At 36.0% G+C, this 14,691-nt stretch overlaps 1 protein-coding gene across 2 annotated transcripts in view; it reads right to left on the bottom strand.

Annotated features, from left to right (window-relative positions):
• Positions 1 to 14,230, bottom strand: part of Fign (fidgetin, microtubule severing factor) — a 128,562-nt gene extending 114,332 nt beyond the window's left edge. For both annotated transcript variants that reach the window (XM_004651897.3, XM_045147765.1), the window contains exons 1-2: positions 14,002 to 14,230; positions 13,032 to 13,201 (exon numbers count right to left, since the gene is read on the bottom strand). In XM_004651897.3, coding sequence (XP_004651954.2) covers positions 13,032 to 13,056 — 25 coding nt within the window. In that variant the 5' untranslated portion in view covers positions 13,057 to 13,201; positions 14,002 to 14,230. The remainder of the gene's footprint in view (positions 1 to 13,031; positions 13,202 to 14,001) is intronic.
• Positions 14,231 to 14,691: the final 461 nt, after the last annotated feature.

Here is a 14,691-nt window from a genome sequence, read left to right as displayed (position 1 = left end):
AAACCTTGTGAAATCTTGTTACAATTTCAATATAAGGTCAAATAGGATTTGTTCAAAATTTGTCTTATTTGTTTTAAAATCAGTAAGCCAATTTGAGAAAGCAACTGATTCCCTGCGTACAAGGCCAAACAGCAAAGCAACTGAGCCACTAGAAGACAGAGGTCAATGGGTGGACTCCCAGCTCAATTCTTTACAGCCTAGTGTTTAGTACAAAATAAATTAATACTGTCAGACACTAAACAGAGCAAAATAGTGCCAATGAAAATGTTAACCAAAGACATTTACAAACTACAGCGTCACTGCAAGTCATCACATTAAGCATAGATCACCGAGTTTGCACCTCACATTTTACCATCTCAAGTACTCTCATGTTCCCAAGAAAATCTACTTTGAGTACAGCCAAGGCACATACTTATATAACTTCACTTTTCTGAGAAAAGACAAAATACGAAGAAATGTCCAGGATGCTGGTTTCCTGTGCAGGCTGTGTAACCAACTACTAACCAGCCCTGTAATGACAAGAAGTTTACAGGGAGTTTTCATGTCTAGTACTTTATGATTCTATTCCCTCAAATCTTCTGACTGCAAATCCAAGTGGAGAGACAGTAGAAATGTATAATACAGTAGTTTGATGATATTTGTCATATCATATAATAAAAGTAGATGAAATCTGTGGAAATTTTTTAGAATTTTCAAAGTAACACTATCATGTAGCTTTAATAGGAGAATTCAAATGCCCTTCTAACCCTTCTAAATACCCTTCAAATGTAAAAGTGGAATAAGTTTCTTTTCAGGCATATAATTACAAAACTATTTTTCATGGTTATATAGTCTCTCAGCAATTACATAAAGATAGAAACATTAGCAAAGTACAATGGTGTATATGTATAAAATGTCATAATAAAACCTATTTATATACAAACTAAAAAGGAAATTGCAATACTTTAAATGAAAAAGACAATTTTGCTTTTTTCTTTAAACATTTTCAAATGCATCTTTTTTTGGTTACATAAACTTTCTTCATTTTTTAATTAGTTTTCTATTCAGCAAATAAGGGCAGTTTGGCACCATTATTAGGCTCATCCATGACCTACCCCCTCCCCACTGGCCCCTCCTTGTTGAGGGATATGGGTCATGCCTTGTGGAGTTAGCCCACAGTTATTGGTACAATCAAATGCATCTTTTAAAACAAGATTAATGAAATATTAACACAATGACATTCTCCATCACTTTTATCAATTCAATCTGCCAAATGTTTACTGAATATCTGTTGCAGGTCATATACTATGCCCACATGCTGAGGAAACTAAAAATAAAAAGAATGTGATATGTCTGTTCAAAAAGAAGCTACAGGTTCATAAAGGAGAAATACACATCAAGAAATATAATGGTAATGGTCAAAGGAAATCATTTTCATTATGATCAGGGAATACTATGTAGATGCCAAAACTGATGCGATTACAGCTACACAATAGATAATTCAGCTTTTAACCTGGATACAAAGATCTGGTAGGATTTCAAAACAGTAAAAGAAGGAGAGCAAAGAGTAGATAAAGTAGAAGAAAGAAGGGCTTGCTCTCACCTTAATGAAGATAGAACTTCCAGATTGATCAAATTTATATTTTTTTTAAAAGATGTAAGGTTCCTATCACAACTACATACACAATCTGATTTTCAGTTATAAATCTCTTACAGAAGAAAAGCCTTAGCTTACTAATTCTCAGCTACTCTCAAGATATTAGAATGGCTGACACTTCCACTTGGAATAGATTGGCAATCAAATTAGAGGGGCAACTACCAGCCCTATGAAGAGCTCAACCAAGAATATATGGTCCTTGAGCTGCCTTAATTGTTTCCAAGACAATATATTGAACTTCTTTAACTGAAACAGAGATCTTTTTTCATGAACATGAGAAAAACAGCAAGGATCTAAGTTACTAATGCTCACTAGTCCTTATAGAAGCAATCATGGCTTACATAGAAGTTCAGGGAACCATAGACATCACTGAATCCTCTCTACTATTCTAACAAAGAAAACGAAGGCTAGGGAAGTTGAATGGCTAACTCAGGGAAATGCAGTAAGGAGTCTAAGAGCTTCTGCTGGCATACTTTTATCTTCATTGACATTTTCTGGGGACCTCTGAAGAGCAATATTCTACACTCTCAGGTTACATGATCTCTAGTGTATTAAGTGATATATTTTATTCTGAATACATATCTTAATTTGGGGACCTTTATATATATATATATATATATATATATATATATATATATATATATATATATATATATAAATGAAAAGTTTAAGAGCTCATGAACCACACATATGTGAGGGCTCAGAAGTGTTTCTCAAATCTAACTTCACTTTTGAATCACTTAGGGATCATAGAAGAATTGGGTATTGACTCCAAAACATCCCTTCCACTGTTCTGGACTTGGAGTAAAGGAAAAGTAGGTTTTGTTTCACTGGTCTTTGCTAGTTCTGTTGTTGTTGCTTAGGGGTTTATTTGTTTGCTTGTTATTGTTTTTGAGATAGAGTTGCTATGTAGACCAGACAGATCTTAAACTTATTATGTGACCCAGGCTTGTCTTGAACTCAAAATTCCCTGCCTTGGCCTCCTCATGCTGAAATTACAGGTTTGCTTCACTATGTCAAGCCAATATGTGGAGGAACTATGCTACTTGTACTTGCTTTTTAGTAATGAAGGTAATGTAGGTATAACATGTATCATCAAAGGTTGCTAAAATCAAATCAAATAATACATCCATCTACTTTAAGAATGTATGCATTTCGGTAACAATAAGTTATACTGTTTTCAAAAAGAAATACTCTAAAAGAAAAATGTTGGTTCTTGGTGAATTTTCTTCTATAACTCCACCTGTGGCCTAACCAAATAGTGGATATTGCAGAGGATAAAACCAAAATTCCAAGGCTAGAACTATCCATGTTTAAAGGCACGTAGGCCTTTTTATTTTTTTTTAAATAAGAGCAGTAAAACAGGAGTAATTCTTGTCATTTGAATGATCACAAACTTGATTACTAAGAATGTGATATAGAACCTGCCACTTCTTAAAAGGGAGATTATAATTTGCTTAGATTATAGTGTACTAGCCACTAATTTCTAATCAGTGGTTTCTTGTACATAAATATATTATGATTTAATTTGCATAAATGTCAATATCATTTTTCACCAATAATCACATAAAAGCTGTTCCATTAGCTTTGCCTTAACAGATTTCCTTAATTTCTTTTCCTGTTAGCTCTTCCTCCATCCTACTGGTGGTCATTCATGAAGGATCACAAAGGCAGCTTTACTTTTCCCCCATCACACACCCTAATATCACCCTAATTAATTCAAAATACCTGCTCATGATCTAAACATCATATACTGATAGCTTGAATGAAATTTGATTTTCCAGATGATCAAGTAATAGCCATCCTTGCAGTTAAGTTTAAAAAGAATTCAGCTAATCCAAACAGTACAAGTGCACTGGTATCTGGCAAGACGAGTGCCCAGCAGTAGGAGCCTGGCTGAAAAGCAAGGTTCTTGGTAAGTATGTAAATAGAAAAATGGACAGAAAAACTTTCCCTCACCAGAAACAAAGAATAACTGCAGAGTTGCTTGTTAAAAGTCATATATAGATACTTGAAAATATGTATTTAGGTGTACACATGCTTACATTACAATTACATATCTACAACACCTTCCAAAATGATAACATACTGTCAGTGACATTAAGGAAATATTCTAGTGCACTTGTAATAAAGTGTAGCAAACTTGCAGATCTTTATACAACATTGTAAATAAACCTTTACTACATGTTACCCTAGACTCTGTACATCTTTAAAATTAAATAGTGAAAAATAAGGTATTTTATGCTGATGCTAACGTAAGACAAGTTGAAAAGCAAAAACACCCCAAATGAACATTGATATAGGGTATGCATTCATTCAGAAATGAATGAAAGACTAAACCATAGCAAATTGTTTTTAATTTTAGGTTTTCCTAATGCCATCATGTTTAAATTTTATTGATAGAAATTTTACAGTTGTATTTTCAAAAATCAAACAAAAATCTTTACATATACATAATCATTGTTTTTTGAAAGAGACACTAGCTCAGATTAAATATCTATCTGAATGAGACTATGCCATCTTGATATACATGAGTAAGTGTGTATTAAAAAGTTGATGGGTACTTTTAACACATATGTTTAAATTAGCTGGGCATGGTGGTACATGTCCTTAATCACAGCACTCAGGAGACAGAGGTAGGAGGATCACCATAAGTTTGAGGAAACCCTGAGACTACATAGTGAATTCCAGGTCAGTGTGAGGGAGAGTGAGACCCTACTTCAAAAAAAAAAAACAAAAAAAAAAACTATCAACATATATAATATTCATTTCACACTTAAAGACTACCTGGAAGAAGAATTGCTCATACAGGAATAAAAAGCCCCAATGCTGCTAACAGGTTTCCTTCCAATTGGGTAGACAGGGCTTCAGGCCACGAAAAGTTCCAGCGACTCTTTTGGATCATAGCAGTAATTGCCCCCCAAATACTTCCCAATCTTCTGAGTAGTGCTAATGAAAGCCAGTTTAAAACAAAACTTTGGGCTGAGACTAAAGGCCAAGAATATGATGGCAGGGCCAGGACACAAGACCCACATCTTTGTAAGGAGGGCCCAAAATTGACTCCAGATTTGTGATTCAAGAACAGAGAGTCAGCATTAATATAGATGTGCTATAAGAAGCAAAGGCAGCTATTATTCTTAACATGTTACATACTGGGTATTATTCTTTTAAAATGAATCATAAAATATCTTTTTAAGTACTTAAAGTCATGAATATGTTCTATTCTTTTTCCTCAGCTTGAATGTAATTTCTCATTTTCCAGGAAAGGCTACATTTTCTAACTAACCCCGTTAACCTAATTACTCATAAAGAAATACCAAAAGCGTAACTGACATCAATACCTTCACAAAGAAATGTGGCTGTGCACATGCACAGGCGCATATTCCATTTAGACAATCAAACCTGGGGATTTTATTTAAAAGATTCCCTTAGATCCATGTAATTCCTAGCAGTGCAGTTTATCAGAAGCATTTAAAGTTTGCAAACAGTAAGACTCCTCTATTAATACCCTTATTTCTTTGTCCACCCCCTTATATTCAGAAGTATTAATTATTTAGCATAAAAGAACAATAGTAGTCTATTTATTTATAGTATTTGTTTGATCTCAAAATCAAAATTATGATGAAAATGCCTCCAATATTAAGGGAACATTTCTTATCCTGCTCAAAATAATTATCTTATAGATTTAAATCAGTGAATTATACTTAATTAAGATTTATAACAGCATCGTTGAAGTATATAATCTAAAAGAAAGGGTTCATTCTTAACTTCAATTTTAAATTAAAAAAGAGAAGCAAGTAGAATGGAAACAAAATAGCTATTTTTGCCATGGTAATGTGCCATATTGTCACATATTTATCGAAATTTCTAACTTAATTATTTTTGAAGCCAAACAATTGACAAGAAAGCACACCTCATAAAGAACAGGACTAAGGTGGGAAAAGAAGCTCAGGTTTGAAATTACACCCCAGAACTTGCGAAAGGAGCATGAAACATTAGAAAATATGATGTGACTGCCTATTAAAATAGTTCATTTGCAATATCTTATATGCAGATTGCTAAGTTGTGACCTAAATTTTAATTACATGGGACACTGTGTAATTATTTTCCAACTTCTCTTCCTGAAAATGAATACCAATGTAGAGAACAACCCCTTGTTATTACTTAGGCTGGCAATTTTTCTTCTTCAGTCTCATCTGCATTATTTCTTATGACAAAGTCTAACAAGACATTCAAAATAAGTTCACTTTTTTCTTCTTCAAAAATACTTTAAAGCCTTTATCTCCACCCCAGTCTTGGATTACGTAGAAGAATAGTTACTTCCCCCCACCCCACTGGTTCTTTGATATTCCCCTTCCTGGCACAGTTATCTAATGTAAGAATTACCTTTTGAAAATAAATGATAGAACTTCAAGTGCACTCAGACCCATCCTTGCTGAACATTCCAATAGATCTCAGTTTGATTTGAAAAACTGCTTGACTTCAAGATGTAGTTTTAGGTATCTCAATACAACACATAATTGATTGAAAAGTTCATTGGGAAACAGGAATTTAGATGTTTGTCAATGTGTTGGCAGAGAACACACAAAGCAAAGTGAAAAAGCAGCCATACATAGCTGGTGACCACAGGTCAAGAAGCAAAAGTGGGGATTTTTTTCTTTTCCCCAATAGCAGTTGAGAAACTAAGTTTACAATTTGAGAATGATGGATTGCACAGTTAGTGCTACTGCGTGAAAGAGTTGCTTTTTGTCTCTAACATGGCTGTCACCACATATTTATAAGCTACACTGTGACTTTCTCATGTCAAAATACTAATACTGATGATATCATAACAAGGTAATTATTTTTGTGTTTGTCCTTCCTGACTGACTGTCACTCATTGAACTGTGCTTTTATTATTTTTAATGGTTAGGATTTTGTCTTTGTTTAGATAACTTCATATTTCTATAGCACTAGACTTATATGACATGTACATCAACCTTAGGAGGGGGTGGAAGTGCTATGTGGCAACAGAGAGCCTTCCCAGCTCTTACTACAAATCCCACTGAAATAATACTCCAATTCTTCAATTATTCTAATTACTGAAGAGAATACCTACTTAACTGAGTGCCTGTTTTATAATTATAACATACACATTTGCTTTCAAGAATACTTGTGTAAAAATTCATGATATATAACAGGTATGGGACAACAATATTGCAGGTATCAGCTGAGGGATAGAAGAAGCCAGAGCTACCCCAAAATCTACCTTTTCTATCAAGTCTCTTTAAGGACTTATGTTAATATTTTTCCAGGGAAAGGCCAAGGCAATAACCAGAAAAGTCATTCTCCACATAGGAAACCTGTGCACCCCCAAAGCCGGCTCTTAACAGGTTTGTAGGTGGTGAAGCATAACCTGTAAAGACACAAGATCTCCACACACAAGAGCTTTTCACGGGCTGGAATTCTCTGTTGTGGCTATCTTTAAATTATTACTAATATTTGAATAACAGACCTTACATTTTAAATTTGTACTGGGCCTTGGAAGAGATGTAAATGTATCTAGTTGAAGACCAAAGCATTTGTCTACAAGAGTAGTAACTCAGAAGAACAGCAAAAAGTTTCCTGCAATATACAGAAACCCTTCGCTGTGCATTGCATTGCTTATTAAATTTTATCTTGCATGTTATTGTTTCCATACATAATACTTTCTCACCAACCAATACATGAAAGTACACAACATTCATTCTCACATGAGGTTACATCCATATGTGTATAACATTTAATTGTCAATTGTTTAAAAAGTATCCAGTTAACATAAGGCAACTATAGTTGAATCAGGACAAACAAGGCTTTTTGGTGGCAAACACAAACTGTAGTTTCTGTTCCCCTGCCAGCAATATATCCACAAGTGGAATGGGGAAAAAATATAAATTAACAGCACAAGTCAAAACTCACAGAAAGAAACTTAGTAAAGCATTTACAACTTTAAGATATTGAGGAGGAAAATGACAGTTTGCAGGTGTGTAAATTGTGTATTTCCAGCAAAAGAACATTTTGGGAAATGATACATTAGCATTTTATACATTGTTTTTAAATGTTTCAATGAAAGCTATTCAGCCTATGAATATAAAAAACAAAATCTTAGCAAGAAGTAAATATTCTAAGATTAAAAAGAAAAAACTCTCTAAAAAGGTTTCTCAACCCAAAGATAAAAAATACAATGAGTTGAGTTATAGGGTTAAAAAAAAAAAAAAAAAGATTAACCTTGGGCCTTCACGTAATAAATCATGCATTCTACGTTAAGCTTGCCTTGCGTCAGTGTAAAAATGATTGGAAGTAGTGATATTGCCTGCGCTTTGTGAAAGTCACAGGAGCTAGAATATGAGTAAACTTATCCATTTATACATACATTTTACATAAATACATTGGAATGGAAATGGGCTTTGGAATTCACTGCTTCTGATATATTCTGCAAACAATGGCCCACCATATACAAACTGAAGCAAAGTGTCACTATTAAAACAGCACAGTAAGAAGCAAAATTGTTGCATAAAACATGTAAATGTTATTAAGAGACAGTGCCCGATGATCTCTCATGACGGCTTCTGATCACTATCTTTCCTGCTTCCTCAGTCTCAGCTAAATCTAGTCAACAGGTAGCCGAGGACATGGGCGCTGAGGCAGAGCTGGCAGGCATCTGTCGTGTGGCCCGGGGAGCCTGAGAAGACCCACCTGCTTCCCGATGCTTCAAACCTACCAGGACAACTCATTTTTACTTCATTTTTGCCAATCCTTACTTTTGCTATTTTGTGTATGCTTAATTGTTACTGCATTTCCTTTAGAAAACTTCTCACAGTTCTATGTTCCCTTTAAAGGACAGCATCAAAAATATCAAAGGAATCAACAGCCAACAGTGTCATCAAAGCAGTTAGGCTTGGATTTTCTACCAGAAGTTAAATGAAAAACTTAAAAATAAAAATTCAAGGCTAGAATAAAAGGAGAAAATAATACAACCTCACTATGAAAAACATTTGCCAACCAGGCCATTTAACTCTACTATTTCAAATAGTCTTTCTTTTAAAATTGTAGCATCCTATGTGTTTATATATTAACAGTTTTGGAAGTGTAGTCTTTGAAGGGGTACGCCAAGTCCTAAGTTCAGTTGACAGTAAAACATTAGCTTTTATGTACCCCTAAATAAAGAAACAATCATACTCCAGTTTGAAGTTACAAGGAAAATTGCATCCTTCTCTGTACTATTTGCTTATTTCAATTTATCAATAATTCAAACAAAAACAGATATGATGGTTAGTCAAGTCTTATCAACCAGTAACATAGTCAATATTTCTGCAAATGTCTGCAGAACAATTGCTCACAATAAAAAACGTATAAATCAATCCAAATTATTGGTAATTAAATTTATTATCTCTATAACAATGAATGTGGTACTTTATAAAATTGGTATAGAAAATTCCTACTCAAGAATTTGTTGATCAAAGGTGAAACTGCAGACATTTCTATTCAACCAAGGCTCTGAGAACAACTAGAAAGTGTAAACATAAAAGCCTGCAATTGTTTCAAATGCACCTAATAATTCTGCTGATTTCAGACCATTAGAACTGATTACTTAATTAGGCAATCTTTAAAGCATCCAAACACTTACAGAGCAAGAGCAGAGGGGCAGGAACAGAGCTCAATTTCATCTTGAAATGAAAATTCTGAAAAAAAAAAAAACTCTGCAAGCACTTAAACTTTTTGACTGTGCTTCTCTATATAATCTAAGCAAGATATTAAATTCTAAAATGTCACAATCTGAAGTTTAGGGAAAGAAATTACCATGATGAAATCATTCATGAATCTGTTCCAAAAACTTACATTGTAAACTATTTTAGAGATGGCAAGTGATAATACAGGTTGCTTTCTCAGAAATACTATTTTGCTCCCCTCTGGTCACATTATTGAATTATCTAAACATAATAAAATCTCGTCTCCTGTATGTCTCTTAGAAGTACCTGCTTACAAATAATTTCAAAGTTCCTAACATGAGTAAAAACAAAACCCAAACAGCTTTTCTATTTATGGACAGGGGGGTGGAAGAAAGGCACTAGAAATTCAGCTGAATCTGAAATGTAGCTAAAGAAAAGAAATCCTGTTTGCACTCAAAAGATACCAGATACAATTTTAAGAATCTTACAAATTCACTAATGAGAAGAAAAAGTGCCTTGAAAAAATGTTAACTTGAAATATTTCCAAAGAGACCCTATAAACTATCATTTTAGGAGACAAGAAAAGCAAGTCAACTCACATGTACAGCTTCCAAACAGAAGTCTTGCCCTCTTCCAGGAAAACAACAATGAGATTTTATTACCCTGCTATGATTCTTTCATTTCAGACATGATTAATTAGTAAGTATTACACTCCTCAAAACTCCCACCATACTTTTCCCAGCTTATTTAAGAGAGTCCATGAAATAACAAACCTCCACCTGCAGTGTAAGATGAGTATCCAAAACTCTGTTTCCAAGAAGTAATATGTTCATATCTTTGATTCCAAAAATAAAGCAGACTGCTTTCATTTTTATCTGCCTTTACACAATATTTCTGAAAAGCACTTGGTCATTTTCTCAAAAATACTTCTTAAATTTTGAAAAATGCATTATATACATGATCTAAGTATATGTGGTATGATTAATCTGATACTTCTATTTTAAGCTGAAATTCCAAAGGACGTAAGAGCTCATGTAGTTTACACTGATAACCAATCACATGCAAAATGAATAACGACAATGTGTACATATATGTCTAGGGACAGAGTTTTACAAGAAAAAAATGTGATTTGTGCTAAATAAATGTTAATCTGTCATAAACGCAATGAAGTTAGGCAACAGATATAAAAGAATAAAAGAAACTGTAACATTTAAACTAATGAAAAAATTTTGCTTCTTTTTATACTGTTGTAAGAAACCTTCACATAATTTGCCTTTTGAGTAACTATTTTCAAAATATTCACATTAACCAAGAAGCAACTCATAATTGTGGGTATTAGTAGTGAATAGCTTAACAATTATGAATTTATAAAACCTGGAAGTCCCCCTTCAACCTTTCAACTGTAATGGCCAGAAAACTTTAGATACACAGTACACCATCAACAGATAGATCTTGTTGGCTCCAAGAAACATTTTTTTTTTTTTTAAATCTATACTGGTCAAAATATCTTTTCCTTTTTTTACACCTATTGTATTAAATTTAGGATCAAAAACATCAAAGCAGCTTCCACCTAGGACCTAACTTTTAGAGGATCAATGTGACAAGGCAGTCCCTGATAGATGTTTCTCTTGATAAACGACTTGTTCAAAAGAGACATTGTAGCTTTCATTTCCTGACCACAACACACTTTTAATTTGCAACAGCAGAGCCGCGGAGTGTGAGCACTTGCCCACTTGCTAGCCTTTCAGGCTCTTAGTTCTGGTTCCTTCAGGCCTCACATCTAAGATAAACAAAATCCAAAAATAATCAGAATGACAGAATCAGGAAATACTTCCACTAATGCCACCTTATACATTCTCACACGTGTCCACTTTATATATGTGATATACGTGTAGGTGCATGTGTGTATAGATTACATGGAAATGGATACACAACACCAAATTTCAGGGTGTGATAGCAAGCCCCCTATGAACATCATTTGCACATGGGACATTTAAACACAGAGAAAAATAAAGGATGTGACTATGACTTCATAATAAGCAGAGACTTTGGGGAAATGATTTAAACTTAAATCTGCACTTACATGTTCTGAATGACACGATTGCCTATGCCAGGGTGTTTTTACACATTATTATGATGATCATTATTACTGCTACCAAGAAATCGCATTTAAGTATCAATACGGTGAACAGTCAAACCATCCAATTTCTGCTCTCAGCACATTGTCCGAGCTCCGATTTAAAATTTATAAATGTAATATCCTCCTCATCACAGGCAGCAGCCCAATCTGCTCTGAATATATATTACAGCTTTAACATCACAGAGGGAAATCGCCCATCTGGCAATCCCATTCGCTCCAACAGCTCCAGGGGAAAAAAGCTGTGCTCTCTCCTCCTTACAACATTTCTCAGGGCAAATTATGTGCATCTAAAATAAACAGTCTTCTTATTGATCGCTTTAAAGTCAACAAGTTCCAAATGCAAAATTCAATCAAATCCTTCCTATCGTGTGAGAGTGGTATGTGGTTGGTTCTATAGTCACCAGAATCCATCCAGAAGTGTGTGTCACGCACGGGTCTTGTCCCTTTCCTAGTATTCTCATTTGTGTTGTGAGAGTAGTGGCCAGGGCCACAGTACAGATCTTGGCAGCTTTGACCCTCTCTTCTTTCTTTTTTTCTCAGTCTCTCCTTCTCTCACTCTTTTCATAGTAGATGGAAAATGTAAAAACAAGAGAAAATAGTTTACAGTGCACACATCCCTTGATTATGCAAACATCATAACATCTTTGTGTTGTGTTGTTACCTCTTACTCTTACGTGAATATGGCAAAGTGTCCACACAGCACAGCCATGAGAGCAATTGAAAAGCCTCTCTCATTCCATTTAACTGATGCTTTATGTATATATATATACATAAAGAAAGAGTTAAGAGTGCTTTCAAATAAAGGCAATTTTAGTGTCTGATTATTTAATTCTGTCACAGGTTAAAAGTAAAAAGCACCGAGAGGCAGCCAAGTGAATGGCAAGGGGGAAAAAGCTGCCACTGTTTCTTATAAGACATTAAAGACTTTAAGCAATCAAAATACATATCATACATATAGTAGATATTATTTTCATGTAAAAGATATGCCTTCACTCAGTCACCACCACCCCCCGCCAAAAAAAAAAAAAAAAAAAAAAAAACCCACACAGAAGTGATTGCTCCACAAAGTGCAATGATCAAGAGAGCAGACAGTCAAATTGCATTAATAGGTTGAGGGAATAAAAAAAGAAAATTTTATCCAGTCCCGTGTTTGTATATATATATATATAGATATACTTTCATTAGTTAGAATCTTTCCCCATACTCCTGCCTTCTCCCCTCCCAACACCCCCCTAAAAATAACCCACACCGAGTTTAACTAATTTACATAGCATTTGACTTCAGTCTTACATAGTGCATTACTAGTAACATGCAACTTTAGGATTACAGCTAAAAGCAATGAAAGTATACTCAAGTAATATATTCATCAAAACTGAAACATATAAACAAGTGACAAAAAATGAAATAAAGCATGGTGACAGATTAAAATAAACAGGTATATACACATTTAAAGGAATTATACATCATGAACATGTGATTCCCAAGCAGTGGTCAATGGTTTTATCATGCTATTTAATTTGTCTTTCCTATTTAGATGCAAAGGAAGGAAATTCCAAAACTGACATACCATAAACACTGGTGCTACTGATCATTTCTTGCTGGCAGCACAAAAAGCTGAATTGGATTTCTCACAAGCAGGAATTCCAAAGGTTGCTTTTCATTAAAGCCACTTTTCCTCTCAGCTATCAAATGTCACTGCCTTGAAACGTGGGCCCTTTCGTCAGGTATTCATTTAACCTACATGCATATAATTAAGGGGGAAAGCAACATCAACAAAAAGGGGATCTCAGATCACAGGAGAAGAAAGAAAGGAAAAAAAAAAAAAAAGCACATGACCAGGAATGCAAGTCCATGTCAATTTCACTCACTCCCATTGAAACTAACAAGAGCTCCGGGGAGGACGGTAATAGGATCAGTGGATTGTATATACCATTAAATTATACATCTTTCTCTCCCGTTCCTTGCCAACAATACGCCCACCACGCTGTACACCCTCCAAGATGATGCGCTTACATGTTTCTGCAACCGATCCTCTCACATTTTTCTCTATCCCCCAACCACGAGATTGTAATTTAACCTCAACTTTTTGTGTGTGTGCAAGATTCTTATTTACACTTCTTATTTACTTAGAAGTTAGTTCCCAAAGAAAGTCTAGCCCCACCCTATGGTTCCGCTTTCTTATTTTTTTTTTTTATTTTTAAAGTAAAAAGATAGTAGTAAGTAAGCCCAATATAAGGAAAAGCGAGATTTTTGCAATCGCGAACTCTTTATCCCATACTATTGTTACAATGATTAAGCAGCAAAAATATGCATTATAATGTTTCAGGGCTACTTTGTACCGAGAAACTAGACAGCAGGTTGGCGTACTGAATAGAAAAGAATGAAAATTAAATTTAGTGTTGATGGCACAACTCGAAGATCATTTTTTTATTACGGGTCTTGGAGCTATTTATATTGTTTTTTGAAAATAAAATAAAATAAAACAAAACAAAAACAAATTTAAGCAGATGGTAGGAAAACTACGAAGCTCCTCTTACCTGAACGTGCGGAGCGAGCAGCCGATAGGTTAGCGTAGCATCGATCCGATGTGTTTGCTGATGAATGGAAGCTGGGGTTAAGTGAAGGTGCCTATGATTTGAAATCATTCCAAGTTTTTGAAGGGAAGACGGACTGCAGCCTCTGCCATGTTGGAATTTCAAACCCAAAACAGCTGCTTGGAAGGAGCCAGCATGCCAGAGGCTGAGCGCAGGCGCAGAGCGCCGCCGAGCCAAATTCAAATCACTTTCACACTAAGAGGCAAAGATCAGTTTTCAAAGGAGAGAGGGAGAAAGAGACGGCGGCGGCGGCGGAGCGGGCGCGGGGAGGCGAGGCCGCGGCGAGAGGCGGGCGGAGGAGAGCCGGGCCGCGGGAGCCCGGGGAGGGAGCGGGAGAGCGCGCCGAGCCCGCCGCAGGGGGAGAGCGGGCGGGCGGCGCGCGGGGAGCGAGCCCGAGACGCGCCCCACATTCACGGGCAGGGAGGGCTCAATGGCCGCGCCGCGCCGGCCGGCCGCCCGCCCGGGTCATGTTACACGGCCGGGGCCGCGGCGTCCGCCCAGCCTCGCCGCCGCGCTCCCGCGGCCCGGAGGGGGCCCCGGGGTCATGCCGGCGCGCGCGGGGACGCGGAGCCCGGCCCGCCCTCGCGAGCCCGGGGCGCAGCACCCTGGAGTGGGTGGGGGTGGGCTGGGGAA

Source organism: Jaculus jaculus, chromosome 4, assembly GCF_020740685.1.
Source record: "Jaculus jaculus isolate mJacJac1 chromosome 4, mJacJac1.mat.Y.cur, whole genome shotgun sequence".
NCBI lineage: Eukaryota > Metazoa > Chordata > Mammalia > Rodentia > Dipodidae > Jaculus > Jaculus jaculus.
This window is presented reverse-complemented; position numbering and strand designations above follow the sequence as displayed.